At 48.8% G+C, this 25,241-nt stretch overlaps 1 protein-coding gene across 2 annotated transcripts; it reads left to right on the plus strand.

Moving 5' to 3' along the window:
- The first annotated feature begins 366 nt into the window (after positions 1 to 366).
- Positions 367 to 22,656, plus strand: SLAMF6 (SLAM family member 6). Of its 2 annotated transcripts, XM_047093104.1 has the most exons (8): positions 367 to 1,028; positions 12,607 to 12,939; positions 17,406 to 17,669; positions 18,103 to 18,222; positions 18,449 to 18,487; positions 19,498 to 19,577; positions 20,975 to 21,049; positions 21,413 to 22,656. In XM_047093104.1, the coding sequence occupies exons 1-8, from the start codon at positions 914 to 916 to the stop codon at positions 21,557 to 21,559; spliced, it is 1,173 nt and encodes a 390-aa protein (XP_046949060.1). In that variant the 5' UTR covers positions 367 to 913; the 3' UTR covers positions 21,560 to 22,656. The 2 variants fall into 2 exon arrangements, with proteins under 2 accessions (XP_046949060.1, XP_046949061.1); XM_047093105.1 differs by lacking the exon at positions 18,449 to 18,487.
- The last annotated feature ends 2,585 nt before the right edge of the window (positions 22,657 to 25,241 follow it).

Genomic DNA, 25,241 nt, shown 5'->3' on the forward strand with positions numbered 1-25,241 from the left:
AACAGGGAGGCCCGAGGAGAGGGAGAGAGACCGGGAACAGCTGTTGGTGAAGCATCGGCACACACACAACATCTAGCAAGTTCGCCGTCTTATAGGGGCACAGCTTGTGGCGCCCCCAAATCATTACAATGCTGACATCAAAAATCACTGATCACAGATCACTGTAAAAATATAAAACTATGGGGCGCCTGGGTGGCCCCGTCGGTTGAGCGTCCGACTTCGGCTCAGGTCACGCTCTCGCGGTCCGTGGGTTCGAGCCCCGCGTCGGGCTCTGTGCCGACAGCTCGGAGCCTGGAGCCTGCTTCGGATTCCGTGTCTCCCTGTCTCTGACCCTCCCCGGCTCACGCTCTGTCTCTCTCTGTCTCAAAAATAAATAAACATGAAAAAAAATAAAATAAAATAAAAATAAAAACCGTGACGAAGTTTGAAGGACTGCGAGAATTGCCAAAACGTGTCACGGAGTAAAGAAAGGTTGGAAAATGGCACCAATAGTCTGGCTCGACCCAGGGTGGCCACAAAACCTCAGTTTGTAGAGAAACACGATGTCTGTGAGGCTCAACAAGGCGGAGCGCAACAGAACGAGGTAAGCCTGTAATATTGGCCTCGAATGCCATTCATGCCACCGAATGGGACGGTTACAACAGTGACTCTTGGGTCACCACACCACAACCTGTCATTTGGGCCATTCCGCGCCCCCCCCCCCAAACCCGCCGGCAAAAAAAAAGTCAAAAAATGAAAAAAGGAACTAGACAGAAAATGAAAATTGCAACTCACGTCGCACACTTAAGAGCGTTGCACTCCACTCAGAAAAGAGTAAACAGAATAGTAGGCAAATGAGGACTGTCGGTGCGCTGGAGGGCTTACCACACCTCCGAGAGGAAGGAGAAGTCCGGGTGAGAACCACTTTCAGTTGATGACAGAAGCGCCAAGGGTGGACACCGGCCGCAGGAGGCCACCGGCTCCCGTCTGCCCCGCCGTCATGCTCTATCTGCTCCTGCCTCTCGCGTTGGTCTCCTGCCTCGGCCCAGGTAAATGCGGGGGGTGGTCGCGCAGCCCCCCCGAGCGACTCTCTGGTTTTGTGCAGCTCGCTCAGTCTACACCACTCATGCATAGGTGTCTGTCTGTCCCCCGCGGGGCCGGGTGGGTGTCACCGCCTCTCCACTTGGCACGCGAGGCGCTCCCTTGGAGCTGACAGCTTCCCCTGTGTCTGCATTTATCTGCGGGGCATGGGAGGTGAGCTTGTTCTAAGAGCAGACAGTTTGGAGTTTACAACCAGCACGCTGTGAAATACACAGTTCTGCCGTTAGGAAAGTGAGTTCTCTCCCCAAATGAGCTAGTCTCTTGCTGGGTGACCTCAGGTGGGTTCCTTATGCCTCTTGAGTTTCAGTGTCCGCGTCGAAAATATTGAAAACCCTCTGGTTCAGTGTGGCCAAAATTTCTAGGCACAGGGCAAACGCTGGAAATAGCCCTATTTTATTACTGTGATCGCTGGCTCTCCCTTCCTGTGATTCATATCAGAGGCTAGCTAGGCTGCCAGAACTTTATATGGCCACAGAAAGTCCTGGCCCGTCCTGCCTCCCCGTTCCCCACTGACCAGTACGTGGAAAACGGGAAGGCTCGTGTCATGTTTGGGGAATCACCGGTGGTTACTGGAACCAAAGTACAGGCTTCAGGGACAGACGGGGCAGGAGACGAGACAGAAACGCTAGGCCAGATGGGGCACCCGGGTGGCTCAGTCGGTTAAGCGTCCGACTTCGGCTCAGGTCACGGTCTCAGTCCGTGAGTTCAAGCCCCGCATCTGGCCCTGTGCTGACAGCTCAGAGCCTGGAGCCTGCTTCGGATTCTGTGTCTCCCTCTCTCTCTGCCGCTCCCCTGCTCACGCTCTGTTTCTCTCACTCTCAAAAATGAATAAATGTTAAAAAAAAAAAAGAAAGAAAAGAAAAGCTAGGCCAGGGTAGCGGATGAAAATAGCTAATACTTCCTGACGCCTTCTGTTCAGGGCCCTGGGCCAAGTACTGTGCACGCATTATATACATAAGCCTCAGTACAGGTCTCGGGAGCTTGTGCTATATTGACCCCATTTTACAACGAGAATTTAAATAACTGGCCCAGATTTCGTTAGCCAGCAGGTGGCAAGCTCTTGCAACAGTTCTGAGAAACAGTGACCAGTGCCCAGACACAGCCGCAGTGACAGTCACCATGGATGCAGAATTAACAAGACGGACACCAGGAGGGTGGGGGAGGCTCTGCTTGTCTAGCTTCTGGGGACACATCGCGAACAGAGCGGGTGAAAACTGTTCCCCGTGAAGCTCACATCTGAGCAGAGGAAACAAGTTACCTAAGTGAAATGGCATAGTGGACAGTGACAAATGATAAGGAGGAAAAAAAATCAAGCGGGGAATGGGGATGTGAAGAATGGTGGAAGGAAGGGGCAGGGAGATTTCAGACAGAGTCGCCAGAGGTGATAAAGTTGGGGGACGAAGGGAAGGGAGGCGGGGAGTTCAGGGTCGGATCTACCGATTTGAAGACATCAGGGTGATATCCGTGAGATGTCCGGGGAGCGGCTGGAAATTGAGGGCTAGAGGCTGGAGGCGCGGACATCACGGCAGGGAGATCATCACCGAAGCTAAGAGAAAGTGCAAGGAGAGCAGAGCCGTGGGAGATAACGTGTCCGTCCTGTCCTGTCTTTCTAGAGGTCTCCAGGTACAGGGTGTGGCCTCCATGTGATGTCCCCAGCTCTGTCTATCCCAGACATGACCTTTGATGGGAAAGCCAATGCATTATGGCTTTGTAGCGACCTCAGTAGCCCAAATCAGGGGAATATCCATTTTGATAAGGGCCTTTGTTACCTCATTTGCCATTCCTGCCCCACAGGGAGAGGCCTCAATCCATCTAGTGAACGTAACTACAAATATCCAGTATTTGAAACCCCCAGGGGCTGCTGGCATGACGGTAAAACCCGTTTGCCAGTCTTCGGCAGGCAGTGTCCCCCTAGCCTGACTTGCCTCGGCTAATAATAATAATCTCTTTCATCCCTGGACGGTATATTGTCTCTGTTGACCACAGGCATGAAGCTTCTCTGCCACCGTCAGTTGGATCTTGTGCACTCTTTAAACGCTTTTTTGTAATGTTTATTTATTTTTGAAGGAGAGAGAGGTAGGGACAGAGAGAGAAGGGGCGGGGCAGAGAGAGGAGACCCAGAATCCGAAGCAGGCTCCAGGCTCCGAGCTGTCAGCTCAGAGTCCGACGTGGGGCTGGAACCCGGGAACCGTGAGAGCGTGACCTGAGCCGAAGTCGGATGCTTAAGCGACGGAGCCCCCCGGGCGCCCCGAGATCACGTGCACTCTTAAGAAGCCCCCAAGAAGTCTGCTTGGGCCCCTGGACTTTCCCACTGCTCTTTGTCATCTGATTATCAGGGCCCATCCTCAGCCCGGTTTTGCTGCCTCCTCTGTCTCCACATGGGGGTAGGTTGGGGCGGACTGATAAGAGGCAAGGAGGTTATCGCTGTGCTGCAAAATCTCCCGTGACCTAGCAGCCCTTCCTGTGGCTGCGGCCGCCAAGCTACTTGCCTGTACGACTTCTGAATTTCCTTTCTGGTGGCACTCGCAATGCACCATGGGCACCTTGCTCGACTTGTGCGCGGTTTCCAACACCCCGCGGGTCTCTCTGCCAAAGCTGGTTTCTTTATATCCAGGTTTCGTAAGCCTTTCCTTCCATTTGGCTCCATGGGCATGGAAGACAGAGAAGGTGTATTTAGAATCTTTTATGTAGAATAAAGTGCTAGTCGGTAGCACTTTATGTCTGCCTTTCGGGCCGAGGGGCCTGGGGTCGGCCTCTTGGCCTCTACAAGAGCATGCAGGGACACCACGTCCCTGCCTTTCTTGCCCATCTACAGATTGGCCTTCCTCCGCCCTGACCAGGGATCCACTTGGGAGATCTCTGCGACTTGAGACTTGACCGGTTCCTTCTGGGCAACTGTGGGGGGTGGAGGAGCGAGGTCAGGAAGCAGGGTAGCTGGGTTTAAAGTGCGTTGCGGCTTCAGCCGTAGCTGAGGGGGATCTGGCAGGTGGCTTAATATTGTCGTGTTCTGTGTCGGGACTGCCACAGATGTCCTTTGGTTTCTGATAAACCGGAGACCAGGTTTATCAGACTGTCCAGGGTCCAGACAGACCAGGGTCCAGACTGACCTAGGTGGACCCATACTTTCTCTTTACCTCTTTGATCAAAAGGCACGTGGCTGCCCCAGCTCTCAGGCAGGGACACCAACTCCTGGCCACCATGTCGGAATGTTCAAAGAAATCAGCTACCACGCTCTTATTTAAGGGCCCCAGCATCTGTGTTAACACCCCCACAGCCACACCTTATCTTTCACGTCCATAGAAATCAAATGCTTTTCAAGGTCTGGTAACGCTAAGGTTGGGGCTTCTGAACACAGGGGATCTCTTACTTTTCTACAAAATAGTTTCCATTGCAATGTGCTGTTGAGTTTTAAAGTTCCATTTTCTGGGGGCGCCTGGGTGGCTCAGTCGGGTGAGCGTCCGACTTCGGGCTCAGGTCACGATCTCGTTGTCCGTAAGTTCGAGCCCCGCATCAGGCTCTGTGCTGACAGCCCGGAGCCTGGAGCCTGTGTCCGATTCTGTGTCTCCCTCTCTCTCTGCCCCTCCCCCGTTCATGCTCTGTCTCTCTCTGTCCCAAAAATAAATAAACGTTGAAAAAAAAAAATTCAAAAGCCTTCCAGTGCTGGAGGCTACAGGCCACAGGCTGTTGTTCAGAATGGAACTTGTCCCATGTTCTGGGAACCTTCCTTAGAGCCTCTGAACTTCCAAAGGTCGCATACAGTGATTAGGGGTGACACAAATGCCACACGATCTTGCTCACAGAATATTTAAGCCTCCAGTGGCTTGTCCTTAAGAAAAAGGCCATGGGTGGCTCCGTCGGTTAAGTGTCCGACTGCGGCTCAGATCATGATCTCGCGGTCCGTGAGTTCGAGCCCCGCCTCGGGCTCTGTGCCGACAGCTCAGAGCCTGGAGCCTGCTTTGGATTCTGTGTCTCCCCCTCTCTCTGGCCCTTCCCCTCTCTCTCTCTGTCTCTGTCTCTGTCTCTCTCTCTCAAAAAATAAATAAACATTTAAAAAAAATTTTTTTTAATTGTAAAGAAAAAGGCTAGAGAAAGAAAGGTCTTGGAGACTGCCGAGGACTCTGGGCATCTATCTTAACTGTTAGTAAGTGAAGTTACACCAGAGAACTGGGGGCCCTACTTACAGATCGCCAGTACCGAAAAGAAGGGAAGGACAAGGTGTACAACGGCCAGGCACTCAGGGTGGAGATTCAGACAGTCGACAACAGTCAGTTGAGTAAACACATACTCACAGATACTAGACCAGCCGGGATGGAGACGTCCGGCAAATCTTCCGGACTCTAAGCACGAGACACCAGCACAACAGGGTCCAGCGTCCCCAGCGAAGAGGCCAAGTTTACCCTCTGACTAGTCTCAAAACGATCGCTCCCGTTTCGCCGGGCTGGAGCACCCAAGCCTCCCGGATAGCCAGGTTGTGCAGTCTTCCTAATGGTCTTTCCCAGTTCACCCAGACTGTGACACACTCTCTAAAATCTGTGCCGTAGACCCGGCCTATGCCAGCAGAGAGCCTTCCGAATAAAAACACTCGGTGCAGCCGCTGGATCTCGGGGGAGGTCCCAACACCGGTGGTCGTTACAGGCACCAAGGAGGGGGAATCCCGCAAGGAATCCACTTCCAGCCCGGCCCCGGGAGCTTGAATGGGTTAGCCCAGGACGTGGGGACACTGCCCTCTACTCCTTTCGCCAGACACCAGGGAATCGGAGGGCAGAGTCGCAGAAGGACAAGAGTCCCACCTGGGTCACCAACATTTGTTACCGAGCCAATGTGGGTGGGCCCCTCGGTGAGTTACAGAGAGAAGCTACACCGGCCGGAGCTGCCTTACCAAGTCCTCTATTTGCAGCAAATACGGAGAACACGGAGAATAATTCCCAAGGCGGTGACTCCCCAAACAGGAGTGAGCGGACTCCTTTTTTCCTTTTTCAAACCAATTTTTTAAAATTCAAGTGTAATTATTTCATTTTATTTTATTTTATTTTATTTTATTTTTGTTTAATTATTTTCTTCATGAAATTTATTGTCCAGTTGGTCTCCATACAACACCCAGTGCTCATCCCCACAGGTGCCCTCCTCCATGCCCCTCCCACCCTCCCCTCCCTCCCACCCCCCCATCAACCCGCAGTTTGTTCTCAGTTTTTAAGAGCCTCTTCTGATTTGGCTCCCTCCCTCTCTAACTTTTTTTTCGAGTGTAGTTACCAAACAGTGTTACATTCGTTTCAGCTGTACGACGTAGTGATTCAACAATTCAATGCATCACTCAGTGCTCATCACGATAAGTGTGCTGTTCGCTCCTTTCACCTCTTTTCCCTATCGCCCTACCCAGCCCCAGCTCCCCTTTAGTGCCCAGCAGTTTGTTCTCTGTAGTTAAGAATCTGTTTCGTGGCCTGCCTCTTTTTTTCTTTGTTTTATCCCTTAAATTCCACACAGGAGTGAGACCATATGTGTCTTTCTCTGCCTGACTTATTGATTTCACTTAGCATTATAGCCTTCAGGTCCATCCATGTTGTTGCAGATGGCAAGATTCCGTTCTTTTTTATGGCTGAATAATATTCCATTGAACGTACATGCCGCATACTCTTGGCCCATTCGTCCCTCGATGGACGCTCGGGCTGCTTCCATAACTTGGCTATTGTTAACAATGCTGCTGTAAACACAGGGGTGTGTGTATCCCTTTGAATTCGCGTTTTTGTATCTTTTTGGTAAAGACCCCATAGTGCAACTGCTGGGTCGTAGGGTGGTTCTATTTTTCATTTTTTGAGGAACCTGCCTCCTGTTTTCCACAGTGGCTGCACCAGTTTGCATTCCCACCAGCTGTGCACAGGGTTCCTTTTCCTCCACAACCTCGCCAACACCTGCTACTTCTTGTGTTTTTTTTTATTTTAGCCATTCTGACGGGTGTGGGGTGACATCTCCTTGTGGTTTTGATTTGCATTTCCCTGATGACGAGTGGTGTTGAGCATCTTGTGTCTGTTGGCCATCTGGATGTCTTCTTTGGACACTGTTCATTTCTTCTGCCCATTTTTTCACTGAATTATTTCATTTCGGGGTGTTGCGTTGTAGAAGTTCTTTATATATTTTGGCTACTAACCCTTCACCTGATAGGTCATCTGCAAGTATCTTCTCCCATTCAATAGGCTGTCTTTTTATTTTGTCGATGGTTTCCTTCACTGGGAAACAGTTTTTATTTTGGTATAGCCCCAACGGTTCAATTCTGCTTTCGTTTGCCTTGCCAAAGGAGACGTATCTAGAAAAATGTTTCCATGGTTGACGTGTTTTCTTCTAGGAATGTTATGGTTTCAGGTCTCGTATTTAGGTCTTTAATCCAGAGAGTGGTCCAGCTTCTTTCCCATGTAGCAGTCCAGTGTTCCCAACACCATTTGTTGAAGAGACCTTTTTATTTCCCATGGCATGTTCTTGCCTCCTTTCTCAGGGATTAATTGACCATATAATTGTGGGTTTATTTCTGGGCTCTGGGCTCTGTTCCTTTGACCTGTGTGCCTACTGTGTGCCAGTAACGTGGTGTTTTGATTACTACAGCTTTGTGGTATAACTCAAAATCTAAAATTGTGATACCTCCAGCTTTGTTCTACTTTTTCAAGATTGCTTTGGCCATTCAGGGTCTTTTGCGGTTCCATCCAAATTTTAGGATTGTTTGTTCTGTTCTGTGAAAAATGCTGTTGGTATTTTGACAGAGATTGCATTAGATTTGTAGATAAGCAATTAGTCAGAGAAAGATGACATCACATGACTTCACTCACATGAGGAATTTAAGACACAACACAGATGAACATCAGGGAAGGGAAATAAAAATAATATAAAAACAGGGAGGGGGACAAAACATAAAAGACTCTTAAATATAGACAACGAACAGGGTTGCTGGATGGGTTGTGGGAGGGGGGATGGTCTAAATGGGTAAAGGTCATTAAGGAACCTACTCCTGAAATCATTGTTGCACCAAGTTAGTTGTAAATTAAACAATAAATGCATTTTTAAAAAGAGAGTAAAAAGGCAATCCACAAAGTGGGAGAAAAAGATTTTCGAAATATATTTTGTATCTAGAATACACCAAGAGCTCCTAAATAATAAGGAAAAAACTGAGAATCCATTTAAAAGTGGATCAAAGATTTCAACAGACAAGTGACTAAAGTAAATATTCAAATGGAAATGGCCAATAAATATATCAAAAGGTATTGAATGTAACTGATCGTAAGGGAAAGGTAAATTAAAACCACAACAAGCTATCAATATATCCACATCAAGCATTGGGAACTTTATAAAAACTGAATCTGGATAATGGAAAAAAAAATGTAGATAAGCAGGTTCCTCTTATTGGGGTCTGGGATGGATACTGAGAGGGGGAGGCCTGATCATCACGTGTCATGGGCAGGCATAGACCTTCACATGCACACCCAGAAAACATGCCTATACATATATTATACGGTATGCTAATGAGATTTATGCCCGTCCCAGGGCAGGGATTTTAATATTGTCCTAGAGCTGAGGTACCTGTCTGGCACTTTATGACTCAGCTGCCCAGGCATGTCCTGGGGGGGTCCTACTCAAAATGTTTCTTTTCCTGTTCCAGCAATTCACTAGTTGGTTTCTAAAAGATAAAACCGATAGCTGGGCAAAGGCTTTGAGGAGTTTCCGGAGTGGAGGGGTTCTCCCTGCTGACAGAATCACATCGCCTGGACCCCAAAGCAGCTCTCCTTGTGCCAAAATTCTCAGAGAAGGGCTTTTGAACATTTCCTGTAACTTCTGACCTTCCCCTTCCCTGAGCAAAATGCCCTAAGCCTTTTTCTTCTTCTTAGACCTTCAGGGGACTAATTCTACCTTCCCTTTCTCTACCTTCTTCCCCTTGGTCTCTTTTTCAGCCAGACTCTTTTCTCCTTCCCCTGAACCAAAACAAACTCCCCACGAATATAAGCAGAGGCAAACAGATATTTGAGCCCCTCCTTGAAGGATAAATAGGGACTCAGCAGGTGGAAAAAGCGACAAAGGGCATTCCGGGCAAAGAAAGAGCGGGGCACTCTTGGAAGAATCACAAATAGTTGGGCCATAGGAACCTCTTGTTTTTATTCAGAACCCTGCTGTGATGTTATCGCCCCTGTGAAGGGTTCCCTGACAACCCCCAGCTCCCCCAGCCCCGGATGCTCATTTATTTGGGCTCCTCAGGTACCTCTGTTGGGTCAACATTTATTGAGCTAGAAATTGTGTTAAGTGCTAGGAACACAGAGATAACAAGCACAGTCTCTATCCCCAAGATGCTGGAAAAGAGAGGAAAACAGTCTCATAATTACAACAAAAAGAAAGAAGTACTTGGTGTTGAGTGTACCGGGTGCAATTGATGGTCCGTACAAGGTCAATGCAGAAGTCAGCCCCTTCCTAGCTCCAGACCCAGCTCATTGCACTGAAACTACTCGCTTGCCTGGTAGGCTCCTCTTCGACATGGTGAGCCCAGAGGACCAACATTTCTTATTCATGTTCCCAATCTTCAGCCCAGAAACTGGTCCATAAAAGCGATCTGGTCCATATGGTCTGAATGCCGTGAGTTCTAAAGCTCTACTCACTGAACTGGCATAGAACTGAGCAAATGGTAGAAAGAATGACTTGGTCAATGAATAGTTGCCATCTATAAAAAAAAAAAAAAGGAGGCGTCAAGGAATGTGCTAGGCAGGAGGCAACAGCTCCTGGGGAGTCCTTGGGCCCCAGGGTATGCCCAGGCTCCTTACAAAAGAGAATCTGCTCCTTAATATCTTGGACAGAAAACCTCCAAGAGAAAGAACGGAGTGTCCAGTCACTCAACAGATACTCACTGGATGAATCCTACGGGCCTGTGCTGTGCCAAACAGTGTTCAAGAGTGATCACAACAATGAAAAAGACAGACGGAAACCTTTGCTCTCAGGGAGCTTACATTCTAGCAGAAGGGAGAGAGAATTTTTTTCTTTAAGGCAAATTATAAAGTAGGCTAGGTGGTAAGTATTACAGAGAAAAAGAAGTCCAAAAGCAGCTGAATGTACAGGGGTGAGGGGTGGTGATGAGGGAAGAGCGGTCCTCTCTGAGAGGGAATGTGTGCATTAAAGATCTTCTAGAGATGAAAGAGTGAGCCACATGCACACCTGAGAGACAACACCCTTCCGGGCGGAGGGAACGGCAGGTGAACCAGCCCTGGCTTGCTCCAGGAATGGCCAGGCCAGCGTAGTTTGAGCAAAGTCAACTGGTCTGGGGAGAGTTATAGAAAAAATAGGTCAAAGACACAAACATGAGCAGATCATTTTGGTCTTAAAAAAAAAAAGTTTTCTTAATGTTTATTTATTTTTGAGAGACAGAGAGAGAGAGAGAGACAGAGGAGAGCAGGGGAGGGGCAGAGAGAGAGGGAGACACAGAAACCAAAGCAGGCTCCAGGCTCTGAGCCATCAGCACAGACCCCGACGCGGGACTCAATCTCACGAGCTGCGAGGTCATGACCTGAGCCAAAGTCGGACGCTCAACCGACTGAGCCACCCAGGCGCCCCACCTTTTGGTCTTCATAGGTCATTGTAACTGTTTTGGTTTGGTTTGGGTTTTGTCGTCATTCTAACATTTTTTTTAACTGAAATATACACATGACGAGAAAGCTGTACAAATCCTAAGTGTGAACTCAATGAATTATCACAAAATGAATAAATCCGAGAATCCAGACCCAGGTCAAGAACTAGGACATTCGCAGCACCCCAGAGTCCCCCTTTTTGCTCCCTCCTACCTGCTCTCTCTCGCTCCTCCTCAAAGGTAACCACTGTCCTGACGTCAAGCAACAGATCTGTTTTGCCTGTTTTTAAACTTTCACTAAGTGGGATCAACAACAGAAAAAGGCAAAATACATCTTTTGCTCAAGATTTTGCTTGGGATCGTCCCCCATGCCGTTCCTAGAGGGAAGAGAGGTTAAGATGAGAAATCTTCCCCATCACGTTAAACCCCTGATGGGAAAGATGGGGTGCGGGGCGGGGGGGTGGGAATGGCCGGCAGCGTTCAGTGCCTGGCTTCTGCACGACCATCAAGGAAGGAGAGAGGCAGTGTGAGCTCGCCCAAGAGCTGAGCGTCAGGATCCCGAGAGGTAGTTCCTCCCTGCTTAGATCTTCTCCTGAGAAGTAAGAGATCTGGAGAAGGTTGGGGGTCCTGGTTCCAGTTACATATTCACCGACTCACTCAAACATTTCCAGATCCTCCTTCACGTTAGACACAGTGCCGAAATAGAAAGATAATCAGGGCACGGCCAGTTAGACAAACAAGCAAACACAGGACCACAAAATGGTGTGATGCGTGCTACGTGTTTGCAGAGGATGCTTGGGAAGCATCCTCTTTAAGAATCGTTGTGACCAGGGGCGCCTGGGTGGCTCAGTCGGTTAAGCGCCAGACTTCGGCTCAGGTCACGATCTCATGGTTTGTGAGTTTGAGCCCCGCTCTGGCTCTGTGCTGACAGCTCAGAGCCTGGATCCTGCTTCAGATTCTGTGTGTGTGTGTCTCTCTCTCTGCCCCTCCCCTGCCTATGCTCTCTTTCTCTCTCTCTCTGTCAAAAAAGTAAATAAACATTTTAAAAAATTAAAAAAAAAAAAGAAAGAATCGTTGCGACCATTTCACCTTTTTTGCTCAAACACGAATGGCTCTGAGATAGGCTCACGAGAACAGGACCACCGTCTATTCCTTTGAAGTTATATTTATCGCTTCTGTATTTATCAGTTTTATCTCCTCCACTTTGAGAATAGAAAAGATACTTTCTGGTATCACAAAAAGAGCAAAAAGCAAGTGAGGTCAAAATCGTTGGGTCTGAATCCTGACCCTTATTCTGCAGCTGTGTGACCCTGGGAAAAAAAATGAGTTAAACAATCTGTGCCCCCGCTCTTTTATCTATAAATGGAGATGATAATATCCATCCGATCTGCCTCCCAGAATTGCACCAGCATCGAAGGAAATAATGAATGTAAAGAGCTATAAATTCCTAGTATCAGTCCTCTAACCACCACCCCACCCACCCACAAACCTACTATGTTGAGCACAGCAGATAATCAGTGAGTGTTGAGCTTTGATTAAACTTCATCAGCAAAGACTTGTGATTGCTGGAGTCTATGCTAGGAAGCTGACGCAGTTCCCTCTCTCCCTCCACCTCGGGCCCAGAGAACTCAGAGGCTGGAGTCAGATATTGTGGTCATGACCCAAGAGTGACCAGCCAGGATAGGAGGGTGGACTGGGCCAGAACCATCTGGGCCAACTTCCCATTATCCAAGAACACCAGACATTTTGCTGGGGGTGGGGCCTCTGTGATTGTCCATTGCCACACTTCTCCTAACCCTGTGTCTCTTCATCATATGTCCGGGCATCAGTATCAGAAGGCTCTAACAGATGGGCAGAGGTAGGGAAAGGGTGTGGGGAGCAAGGGGTGAGCCGGCGGGGGGCGGGGGGGGGCAGTTAAAGCAATTTCTCTTCTGTGTTTACAGGGAACACAGCTTCACAAGCCAGCTCAACCCCACTGATGGTGAATGGGACTCTGGGGGAGTCGGTAACTTTTCCCTTGAAGCTTCCTATATCTGAGGATACTCATTCCATCACCTGGCTTTACAACGGAACATCTATAACCTTCATACAACTAAGCGATCCTTCAGATCCGCAGATCATACCGACGAATCCAAAATGGAAAGACCGACTGCAATTCACCAGGAACTACTCCTTACAGCTCAGCAACCTGACAATGGCTGACGCAGGATCTTACCATGCCCAGATAACCACACAAACCTCTACAGTGTTTTCCAGTTACAAGCTGAGGATCTTCAGTGAGTGAAAGCATGGGGGTTAATTGTGTATGGACTGAAAGGTAGGACGTATGTCAATCCTATGTGACAGCCAGTCACATAGTGACCACCATAGCCTAGTGGTAAACAGCATAGTATTTGGAGTCAGACTGAGGTCCAGCAGTAAACAATCTCAATGGCATTGCTCGGCCAGTGAGTGACAGAGTGGAGAATAGAACCTAAGTCTTGTGACTCCTGGCCCCCAATCACATCACTCTCCCTCACCCAATAAAATAGTCCCTCTTGGGGCACCTGAGTGGCTCAGTCAGTGAAGCATCTGACTTCTCACTTCGGCTCAGGTCATGATCTCAGAGTTGTGAGATTGAGTTCCACGTCCAACTCCACGTAGACATCACGGAGCCTGATCGGGATTCGCTCTCTCTCTCTCTCTCTCTCTGCCCCTCCCCTGCTCTCACTCACTCACTCTCTCTCTCTCTCAAAGTAAATAAATAAACTTAAAAAAAAAATAGTCCCTCTTGACCAGAAATGTAATGGAAGTGGGGCACCTGGCTGGCTCAGTCAGAAGGGCATCCCTCTTGATCTCGGGGTCACGTGTTCAAGCCCCACATTGGGTGTAGAGATTACTTAAATAAATAAAACTTAAAAAAAAAAAGAAATGTAATGGAAGTAACAGAAGTGAAATAGCTGTGACTCTGTTACCACGTGCATTACCTGTATCTGTTGGGTAATCTTCACCAAACTCCACGAGGTAGATACGAACCCTTAACCCTGAGGCACAGCGTCAGTCACAGCAACCTGCCTACAGTCACAGAGGAGACAGTAAGTGGGAGAGTTTCCCACGTGACTAGCTGGCATGACACGTCCCTTTACACAAAGGCTCGTCTGGCTCAGTGGAGAATGATCAGTATACAGAACAGTGGTGTATCTAGAAAGTGCTCTGTAAGGATGAGTTGATAACGAGAAAGATCTTTTCTACAAGGTTATTTAATTTCCAAGAACATTTTCCCCAGACGGTTCACGTCCTCAACATAAAATTATGGAAACCATGAGACAGCAAGCCAATCAGTATCAGAAAAAAAAAAAAAAAAAAAAAAAGATCCTTCTAGCAATCAGTGGTGTTCGAGATGCCTTGAATGCCTTTAAGACCATCTCTTAGCAGGAATGTTGTATAGGAGATTCAAGCTTGAACTGGCAACTTTGAAGGTCACAGAGATTCCGTATGTCTCATCTACCCGAGAGCCTACGGTGTCTAAAACTCACCCAGAGCCCTTTGGGTTAAGACGTGGAGTCCAAAAAAGCACTTCAGTTAAAGTAAGATGTCACCACAAATAGGTTACTTGTGAACCTTTATAATCCCCTAAATATTTGGCAGATGTATCGTGTTAGATTGGTCAAAGTCATGTCCCTAAAAGAACAGGACACAGAACAGGTAAATATGATAGGCAAGAGAGGTTGTCTAGAAAAGTCTGCCACAGGAATTCCAACCAAACGGGCAAAATCACCCTGGGACAGTCTATTGATATCTTGAAGCTGTTAAACAAATCACCACAAAGTCGGTGGCTAACATCAGAAATTTTATTCTCTCACAATTCTGGAGGCCCAAAGTCCAAAATCAAGGTGTGGGCAGGGCCACCGTCCCTCTGGAGGCCCTAGAGGGCAATCTGTTCTTGGCCTCTTCCAGTTTCTGCTGGAATGGTGCTGGCACTCCTTAATGTTTGTTGGCCTGTGTCTGTGTCACACGAGTCTCTGCCTCCCTGTCACATCGCCTCCTCCTTTCCCTATGTTATCTCCTCTTCTGTCTCAAATATCTCTCTGCTCTCCTCTTGCAAGGACACTTATCACTGGATTTAGGGCCCACCCAGATAATCCAGAATCATCTCTTCCTCTCACTTAATTACATCTGCAAAGACCCTTTTCTGAATAAGATTCTGGGAATTAGGATGTGGAGATATCTTTTGGGAGGGTGTCATCATTCAACCCACTACAGGCAGAATCACTCTGGGTGACCAGAGGTCATCAAGTCAGTGCTAGGACCCTGGAGAGAAGAGAGACATCCGGTGGAAAGTCTGAGAACAGACCCCGTATCAGTCTCCATCACACTGTTGAGACAATGTTCTTTAGCCACTGGTCAGAAGACAAAACATGACTTCTGCAATAACCATACTCATGAGGTTCAACACCAAACCCTTCTCAGGACCTTTTGGCATCAGGAGTGACAAGGAACAGAAGTCATTGTTAAATGGAGTGGTCATGGGGTGCCTGAGTGGCTCGGTCAGTTGAGACTCCGACTTTGACTCAGGTCACGATCTCGCGGTTCATGAGTTGGAGCCCCGCGTCGCGCTCTGTGCTGACAGCTCAGAGCCTGGAGCCTGCTTCAGATTCTGTGTCTCCCTCTCTCTCTGCCCCTCCCCCATTTGCAGTCTGCCTCTCTCTCTCTCTCTCTGTCTCAAAAATAAATAATTATTAAAAAAAAAAATTTAAATAAATGGAGTGGTGATAATAGGCTGAGAAGATAGCATTTGAGCCAAGACCTGTTGGAGGTGAGGGAGTGAGCCATGCAGATAGTTGAATGGAGAGGCCTCCCCTGTGCCTGGCAGGCTCAAGGAACGCCAAAGAGGTCAAAGACCAAGGGGCAGAGTGAGGGGAGAGGAACAAGAAACAAGGTCAGTATGGAAATAGAGGCCACATCACGTATGGCTCTGAGAGCCTTCACAGGGGCTTTGGTCTCTACTCTTGGTGAGACTGAGAACCATCAGAGGGTTTTGTGAAGTGCTCGGATTCTGGATATACTTTGGAGGTAAAGCCACCAGGGTATCCTGATGTGGTGGCGTGAGACGAAGAGGTAAGTCAGGGGTGGCTTCAGGGCTTTTGGCCTCAGCGACTGGAAAGGCGTAATTATCAACCAAGGCTACGGACTGACCAGGTTCGGGAGAGGAAACCAGGAATGCTTTTGAACATGTGCAGTTTGAGAGACACATTATATCCAAGTGGAAATGTCAGGTAGGCAGTTTTATATTCATTAAGTGGGAAAAGGTAACAAGAGAGATTTTTGAGGTTAGCCATGGACACGGGTTGAGGGAAATGTGATATTCACGCCAAATATTTGCCATTGCTGTGCTGGGCACTGTCTCATTTAATCCTCATGTTGATCTGACAAGTTGGTATTGTTGCCCGATTTTACGTATAAGGAAACTCATATGTAAGTTTGTGTAAGGCGTGGAGAGATTTAAAAATGTCTCCACGGTCACATAACCAGGAAATGACAAAGCCGTAAGTCTGGCCAAGTTCTTCCTAACTCCAAATCCAACACTCTCCATTCCATGAAATTCCTTTCTGTCAGAATATGTCCCACCTCTACTCCTCTAACTAAGCTTAGAGCATTCCTCAATTATCTTCCCACCAGACAGTCGGGGTCATTCCGTTCTTTACTGGGTCATCGTTACCTCAGGCCAAGCCCCGCTCAGTGGCCTTTTTCTGTACCACTCCCACATCCCTACTGATTCACAGCTCCAGACATTTGTTAAAGATATCTTTTAATGTTTATTTATTTTTGAGAAAAAGAGACAGAGCCCAAATCGGGGGGCGGGGGCAGAGAGAGAGAGAGGGAGACACGGAATGTGAAGCAGGCTCCAGGCTCTGAGCTGTCAGCACAGAGTCTGATGCGGGGCTCGAACTCACGAACCACAAGATCGTGACCTGAGCCGAAGTCCGACTGAACCACCCAGGCACCGCGCTACTGACGTCTCAATAGCCAATATTTTCTGATCTTTGCTCTTAGAAATTTCTCAAATGCCTGGATATATTGTACTTCTTGGTTCTCCAGAATTACTTGCTCGTTCAATTCCCTCACTTCTTTCTCTAGTTTTTTGGCTCTCGACATTTCCCTTTCTGTCTTGCTGACATTCCGCATCAGGATCTCTTTGTCCTCGCTGGAGCCAGCATCCGATACAATGAGGACCGGCATTCCTGCAGATTCGTGAGAAGTACAAGTCCCCAAGGACACCGAGCTTTTATCTTCCACCCCAGCTACGGAACTCTGATGGTGGAGAGAATAGGGCTCTTGAGTCTGGTTTACTGGCTTCTGCCCTGACTAAGGGCCAGTTGGCCCTCAGCTGAATTCCCCAACGTCTTCACACAAGGCCAGTGTACAAGGCTGGAAAGGATGCCAGGAATACACTGGGGCCCAGAAAGTAAATTGAGCAGCCCAGAATCACGCAACTAGTTGGTGATGGCCGTCGTGTGTCCCCACTCACTTCTCCCCCTGGCTGCTCTGTCTCATGCTGATGTCCCTCATCACTGGTCACCCCAGACCCTGACACCATCCTTTAGGCAATACGAGCCAAGTTACTTACAGAGTAGACAGGCCATAGCATACAGTAGAGTGTTGGGAGGAATACAGAAGCATTTTGCGGTGGGAAGGGTATTTTTCACAATGGCCTGAAGACCAAGCCATTTGGTCTCAGGCCGGGCCTTTTCCCTGCGTGCAGGACCACTGAGGAACTTAGAAGTGGCCAACCACATTTGGCGATCCGAGAATGGGACCTGTGAGATCCACCTGACCTGCTCTGTGGAGAATATGAATGACGACAACCTAGTAAGGTGGGAGGTCGCAGGAAGCATATCTATAAGAGAAGCCAACCTCACTCTGTCCTGGGACCCCAAGAACTCCAGCGAAAAGAAGTACACCTGCATAGCTGAGAATCCTGTCAGCCAACTGTCCTTCTCTGTTTCCACCCAGAGTCTCTGCAAAGGTAACAGTCGGTCTCAGGTCTCCCCGAGAGCCTTGAGCAGCTGTGGGATGTGGTATGTCCCTCCTGCCCAAGGTGACTTCCCAAAACAGGGGCTCAGGGGGAGGCCACCCAACACTGCTGGGATAGAACTAACACCCCCCCCCCCCGCAGCTCCGTACCTCTCATTGCCTCCAGAGGCCTCTCCTCCCTCCCTCCCCCTAGTCCTCCAGCCCACTCAGGGCCCCGGGGCCAAGTCCTTGGGAAGTCGGAACTGCTCCCCACACCGGCTCTACCAGGCTCCTGCCCCGTCCACCACAGGGACTCCCACTCCCAGAAAGGCTGCCCAGAGCCGGAACCCACCCAGCCCCCAAAGGTGGCCTAGAGGAGGCTCAGCAGAGACCCTCAGGAGGGGTCTTTTCAGAAGAAAGACGCTCTTCTCTTTTTCTTTTTTCAGATTTTTTGAATGATGAATCCATTGGTACCCTATGGATTGCACTTGTGACTATTATTTTGATATGTCCAGTCATCGTGTTACTTGTTGTTTGGAGGAAGAAATACTGTTTGTGCAAGAGAGGTAAAGGGAGGGAGGAAGGTCCACTGGGACGGCCCCTGGGATGTGACCGCACACGTGCTAATTTTCCCCAGAAAATGCATGACCAAGCCTCAAGGCCTGGCTGCCCTTCCCCTTCGGGTCCCCCTGCACCACATCCTCTAGAGAGACACCTGTGGGCGAGGGGTAGGGCGTGGGGGCCTCTCACACTGCACTCACAAATTTCCATTTCCCTGATTTTATTTTCCAGGCATCTTTCATTTCTCTGCTCAGCAAACCCAGACTTCTGGTGAGCTTGTAGACTCTTAGCTCCCAATCCTAAGACAGAGGGGGGTCCTAGTGAAGGAGGAAAGGGGCCAGTCAGAAGGCTGGGTAATGAGAGAGGAGGGAGTCAGAATACCATTACTCAGGGGGACCAGATGGTGAAAGAGAGGTGACCCGTAACTACGCATGTCTGTCCCTGAAGGATCTCAGGCGTTGGGATGAGCGTGGCTCCCCACCCCGTTGAGAAACCAGGTACCGGTGAAAGGCTCACTGTCCATTATCAACCAGCAAGTCCAGGGCAGGGACAGGGTTAGAGCATCAAAGGTCCAAAGACAAATTGCCTGACCCTGTCACTCTTTCAGCCAGGGGATTTGAACACTGAGGAGACCCAGTCCAAAAAGAAAAGTGCGATACAGAGACAGGAACACAGGCTCTGGACTCAGACTGGCTGTGAGTCTCATTTCAGGGGTCAGAGATACACGACATCGTGTGTAGAGGACGAACGTGAGGTTCAGAGTCAGAAGGCAGGCATCCGAGTTCCTGTTCCATCACTTCCTCTTTGACTTTGTGCCAAGTTAATTGAACTTCCTGAGCCTCCGGTTTCTCATCAGTAATAATAAATATAATATAGTATAACTATCCATAGTACAACCATCTGTAATAGAATCTGAGAAGTTTCCTAATACTTTATATGTGACATAACCCGGCTCCATTAAGCTTGCCAATGGCGTTCCCTGGCCCCTGTGGAGGCAGTGCTCTTTGGTCCCGGGAGCTCACTGGTCCACATGTGAATCTAGAGGGAGACGCTGAAGCTTTAGGACACCTCAAGACCACGTCCCCCCAAGAGATGAGGTCAGAAATAGAGCACACGGCTGAGAAGGTTCTAGTTCAACCCAGAACTTCAAAGAGTGTCAAAAATGAATGAACCCTAAGGAAGGGCATTGCCTCGACCAGCTGCCTCTTTGGGGCCACAAAGTGCCGTGGAGTGGGACACTGAGAGAGCGGGACACTGACTGTGCCTTCCTGTGTTAACAGCAGAGAACATGAATAACTTAGAGTATGTCTCCATCTCTTCGGGGAACACCGTGTATGCTCATGTCACTCATCCAAAGAGGGTGAGTCCCTTCAGCTTTATATTCCATCATTGGCACGGTTTTTAGAGTCTTCGTACGCAAACTTGTCACCACAGTCATCTCTTTAATCCAATGACCCCCACTGTGGAGGAGAGGAGAGGCAGTGGCAGCAGCGACGACGTTGCATGGGGGACCTTGCCAGCCCCCAGGGCTCTCGCCCCATGATGTGTTCGCTCACGCCCTACTTTACATGGTCCTCTAACTGCGTGACACATCAGTAAGTCTTGTCCCTTGGCAGCTCAATTACGAGCTGCCTGGAAGTGAAAATGATGTTTTCCTCTCTGTTCCCTGAGCACGGTTCCCAGTGAACACTTGCTGAATAGATCGGAATTCAATGAAATTTGAGAGTTTCCAGAGAACACAACTGTGTGGCAGGGGGGTTTCTTGCCCTGGATGGAGTAGAAATAGAGGAACTGAGAAACCCTCTCTCAAGGGGGGGAGGTGGGGCAAGGATTCGCAACAGTAGAAGACGGTAAAGGCGTGAGCGGCTTTCAACGCTCCCCTCCCCTCTGCAACACAGCAGATGGCCTTGGGCAGCCACCAGGAACTCCTTTGCCACACATCAGCAATTTCCCACCACCCCCAAAGTAAAGCATCCGCAGGTCGGCCCTTCTAAATAGCACCATCCACCTTCTGAAAAGTAAGCCAAGATAACTCAGCACTCACCCACTGATGGAAGCGATGATCCCGCTAGAAATCTTAGGTTCCCCAAGCAAATGTCCCTTCACACAGCTCCTCGTGGTATTTCCAAGGTAGGCTCCTCGAAGGGAGGTGACAAGAAGGGTACTCCCCCTGGTCCAAATATCTCTGCTGCCTTTCTAATTCTCTCTTGGGGACAAGATGCATCACCCTCAACAACCCAATAAACGGCTCTCCAGCCAACTTGCTCACTTCTTCAGAAAAAAAAAAAAAAAAATCACACTCTGGAGAGTTTCAGAGGTTTTCTCCATGCCCTAAATATTCCTTAGTTCGTTTTAAATGTCAAAACCCATGAGCACGGGGGACTTCTGCCGAAGGAGCTAAGACAAAAGATACAATACTCCTATACGCTCTGGCATAAGGTGGACGAAGGACAGCAGAGTCCGATGCAGGAAAGAACGCTTCCCTTTCTTCACACACCCGCCAACAAGGTTGCCCTTCTGTCCCTCTCTGGCTCTCGAGCCCACTGGTTGTGCTTTTTGTGTGGGCCTCGGGGAATGTCACTCAACTTTCTCTGGCTTGAGAGCGCGTGGTGTTTGGTCGCCAGCCCCTCTTGCTACACACTCTCTTACCCTTTCCTCCTGGAGGATGTTGACATCGCCCCTCTGTGTTGCGTTGTCTTTCTCTGCACAAATATCTCTTTGTCTGTGAGCCGAATGTCTATGATTATTTTTTTACAGCAAACAAGTAACCCAACGCCTATGAAAAGCACTGATTCCTCCACAATTTACTCCACGGTTCATCAGTCCAAAGAGGTGAGCCCGTGAGTGTGCCCTGTTCTCACAGCTTACCTCTCTCCTTAGACTTAGAACTTTATAAGGGAAGTAAAAGTAAAGGGGGCCACGGGATAGATGGCACAGACACCAGCGGAATGTAGAAGGTCTCAGGGCATCACCAAAACGTAGAAGTTATCTTGTATGAGGCCCGTCACCCATCGTTGAGTTTCCAACCTACCTGAATTCAGTTAAATTGTTTAAATTAAAATTTTAAGTCAGTTTTGCCTTAGCTCCGTATTCCTATCTGTCACTTAGTGCTTTCCAGACCTCCTCTATAGCCACGAGAGATAGCCCGAGACACTGGTCCCCATTAACCTGCTTGATTTTCCTTTTTGCCATTAGAGTAAGCCCATTTCTCCCCGGACGACTGCCCTCGGCAACGTCATCCAAGTGGCTGAGGGGTCTCAGCAGGAATGCAGGAAGCACATGGCTTCTCCCGATCCCTTGGGAGAGAACAAACACAGCGTGGTTTCTGCCTGGAGAACTTGAATATCTAGGATCATCACTTCCAGTTGTGAGGACCGGAACCTGTTCGCCTACGTCAAATATCGAAGGAATGACATCATTTCCAACATGGGACCCAAATAACATTTTCTAATGTGCTCCGGGTCAAAACACGCCTCGGCGAACAAGCCTGGATATTGACTTTCTCTTTGGCAACGGATGGGGTTGCAGTTGACAGGGACTGGTAATTCAGAAGACAACGACTTCTCTCCTTGTAGAGAGCAGCAGGACTGCGATTCGCTGGGAGAGAGTACTGTGTGTTACGTATGTTGTCTCCGGAATCGGACGGACCCATCCCCAAACCCTCACGCATCATTTACTAGACATACCTCCCGGGACCCGTGACGGAACCTCTTGAGCTCTGGTCTGCTAGACTGAAAAATGGGGACCAGCCTGTTACTCAAACCAGGAACCGGAGTTATCCTTGACTTCAGCTGTTTCGTCACCAGGCCCTTTGGACTCTACCTCCACACATGTATGTCAGATCAACCCGCTTGTCTCCAAACCTTCAACCTCCATCCTATATTAACCCACCATCATCTCCAACCTGGGCTACAACAGTAAACTCCAAACAAATGTCCCCCAGGTTTGCTCTTATCTCCCTCCGGTCCATTCTCCACAAGACAGCTGGAGTAATATCTTTAATATAAATCAGACCCTTCACTTGTCTGCTTAAGATGAACCCTGCGGGACTTCCCGGTCACTCAGAAAGAAACTGAGTCTCCGTGGCTCTGGATGGCCTGGCGCATCTACAACCTCGGCCGTCACCACTCACCCCTCTCTCTCTGATTTGGCCTCTCTGATTCTCTTTCAGCTCCTTGGAGGAGTTTGCTCACATCTGCCTCCAGACCTTCTCTGCCTGCCTCCGTCCTCCTCTTTCTATAGGTGTCGGTGCATATATGTCACTCTCCAAGAGAGACCTTCAGACCGTTCTATCTGAAGTGCATCCCCTTGTATTCTGTCACACTTTCCATGTCGTCTATCACATGCCATCGACTATTTATTATATTTAATGTCTCTTTCTCCGACTACTCCATACGCTCTCGGGGAGCAAGGACCTCAATGATTTCATCTCAGTATCCTGACCACCTAGCACAGGATCTAGCACCTAGAAAATGTTCAACCGAGCTCCTGGGTGGCTCGGTCGGCTAAGCGACTGACTTCGGTTCAGGTCATGATCTCACGGTCCGTGAGTTCGAGCCCCGCGGCGGGCTCTGCGCGGACAGCTCGGAGCCTGGAGCCTGCTTCGGAGTCTGTGTCTCCCCCTCTCTCTGCACCCCCCACCCCCTGCTCATGCTCTCTCTGTGTCTCTCAAAAATAAACCAACGTTGAAAACAGTGTTCAATGATACTTTTTAAATAGATAAATGAGCATCTAGTGGAGTCCTGGAAGAATTAAAGACAATGTGCCTGCAGCCCTTGGTGTATTCACAGAGCCCGATAAACGTGAGCGTCAGTGTTGCATTGTTACCATTCCTGTTGTTAAATTGCGTCCTCCTGAGTTCTTACAGTCTTCTCACAAACCCTCACCACAAGAAAGGAGAAGGGATACATTGTCTGGAACCCGCTTCCCTACCGGTTTGCCAGTTTACATCATTCCCTACCAGTCTATTCGGCTCAGATTTTAAAACTTCATTCTTTTATCCCCAGAGCAGAATTCTCTGGTGTTTTTGTGCGTTTGAGATCTTCAAGATAAAATTTTTTTTTACAACGCTCTATGGAGGTGTAATCGCCATACAAGAAGCTGGACGTCCTTGATGGCACACAACTCGATGAGTCTGGAGAGAAGTATGCATTTGTGAAACTGACCACAGTCGGGACTATAAACATAACTGGCACCATGAGAAGTGTCCTCTAGCCTCTTTTACTTTCAATTTTTAGTTTTTGGTGGGCCGCGGACACTTAACATAAGACCTACCCGATTAGAAAAATGTTAAGTACGATATTGTCAATTATAGGCCCTAGGATGTACGGTGAATCTCTCTAGGACTCATTCCTCGCGCATAACTGAAATTTTATCCCCTTTCTCCCAACTCTGCGGAGCCACGCCAAGTGCCGAGGCACCGGGTCTATCTTCCCCAGAGCAGCACACAGATGTGCCAGGATAATGGGTGCCAACTCCTACCTCTCCTTCCCTGGTGAAGGAGCGGTCGGGGGTAAGGTGCTTTCTCCCCCTCCTGTAGAGCCAAAGCCAGTCTGGCTGCCGAGCTGTGCGTGCGAGTCGTGTGGTTCCCCACTATGGGGGACCGCCCGCAGGGGTGGATGCGGGCCTGCTGTGGGGGTCCACTGGTGGACCAGCTCACTGGCAGGGCCCCTAGGCTGGTTCCGGCGATCCACACGTCAGTTGCCGTGGGCCCCAGCCCCCTTGCTTTGTTCTTAGCCGCCCCCCAGTGAGACAGAAATGCAACGTCCCTGTGCATTCCGGGGGGACAGAAGCAAGCCTCCCGGGCCCCTTGCGAAAGGCTGGGGAAGGAGGATGCTCATTTCACGGGGTCTCCTGTGGGAGGAACCAGACTGAGGGAGTCTCTCTAAGCACTGAGCTGTGCCAGCTTGGGGTGATGTGAGGAAAGTGAAATTGTTCTCACCCTTTGCAATGTGTCTGTGCTCGGATTCTGTGCTCCGCTCAGGCGCTAGGACCTCTCAACGGGACCCCGGAGCTCTCGTAAAAGTGTATTTGTCCAGGAATGGCTGTTAAATCAGGGTTCCCCTGGGAGGACCAGGGCTAAGGCCCTCGTAGCCACCATCTAGCTGATGTCACTCTAATACACCATTTTTCAACGTGTCTCCTTCTGATCACAAAAATAATAACTACATGCTCATTATAAATGATTCAAACATTCCATAAACAGAAATTCCATACAATCCCCAACATAACTACCACAAATCGTTCCCTATCAAAGGTATAAGCTTGTTACCAAAATGAAATATTTTTTACAATTTTTCTGCTTAAGAATATCTCTTCAGGGGTCCCTGGCTGGCTCAGGTGTTAGAGCATGAAACTCTTTGTATTTATTTATTTGTTTATTTATTTATTTATTTAGAGAGAGAAAGAGAGAGAGAGAGGAGTGAAAGAATCCTAAGCAGGCTCTACGCTGACAGTGACAGAGACAAAGCCCCAGCTGGAGCTCGATCTCACAAAGTCTGAGATCATGACGTGAGCCAAAATCAAGAGTCAGACGCTTACCCGACTGAGCCACCCAGGCACTCTTAGCGTGCAGCTCTTGATCTTGGGGTTGTGGGTTCGAGCCCCACACTGGGTGTAAAGATTACTTAAAAAATAAAAATAAACAAACAGTTTTTAAAGAAAGAGTATCTCTTAAACAACTCGTCAATGTCAGAACATGTAGTTGTGCTACATTTTTTTTTTGCTTTTGATTAATTTTCATTAGTTTTATCTACAAATAGTTCAAATAGTGCTTTAAAATGCACATAACAACTGGGGTGGCTGGGTGGTGCAGTCCGTTAAGCGTCCGACTCTTGACCTCAGCTCAGATCATGATCTCACAGGTGGTGAGTTCGAGCCCAACATCGGGCTCTGTGCTGATGGCATAGAGTCGGCTTGGGATCTTGTCTCTCCTTCTCTCTGCCCCTCCCCTGCTTGTGCGCTCGCTCTCTCACGCACGCACTCTCTCTCTCTCAAAATAAATAAACGTAAAAATTTTTTTACA

The sequence above is a fragment of the Lynx rufus genome, unplaced genomic scaffold (genome assembly GCF_022079265.1).
Source record: "Lynx rufus isolate CCGP_SWC_20201006 ecotype Redwood Valley unplaced genomic scaffold, mLynRuf1.p SCAF_31, whole genome shotgun sequence".
Classification (NCBI taxonomy): Eukaryota; Metazoa; Chordata; class Mammalia; order Carnivora; family Felidae; genus Lynx; species Lynx rufus.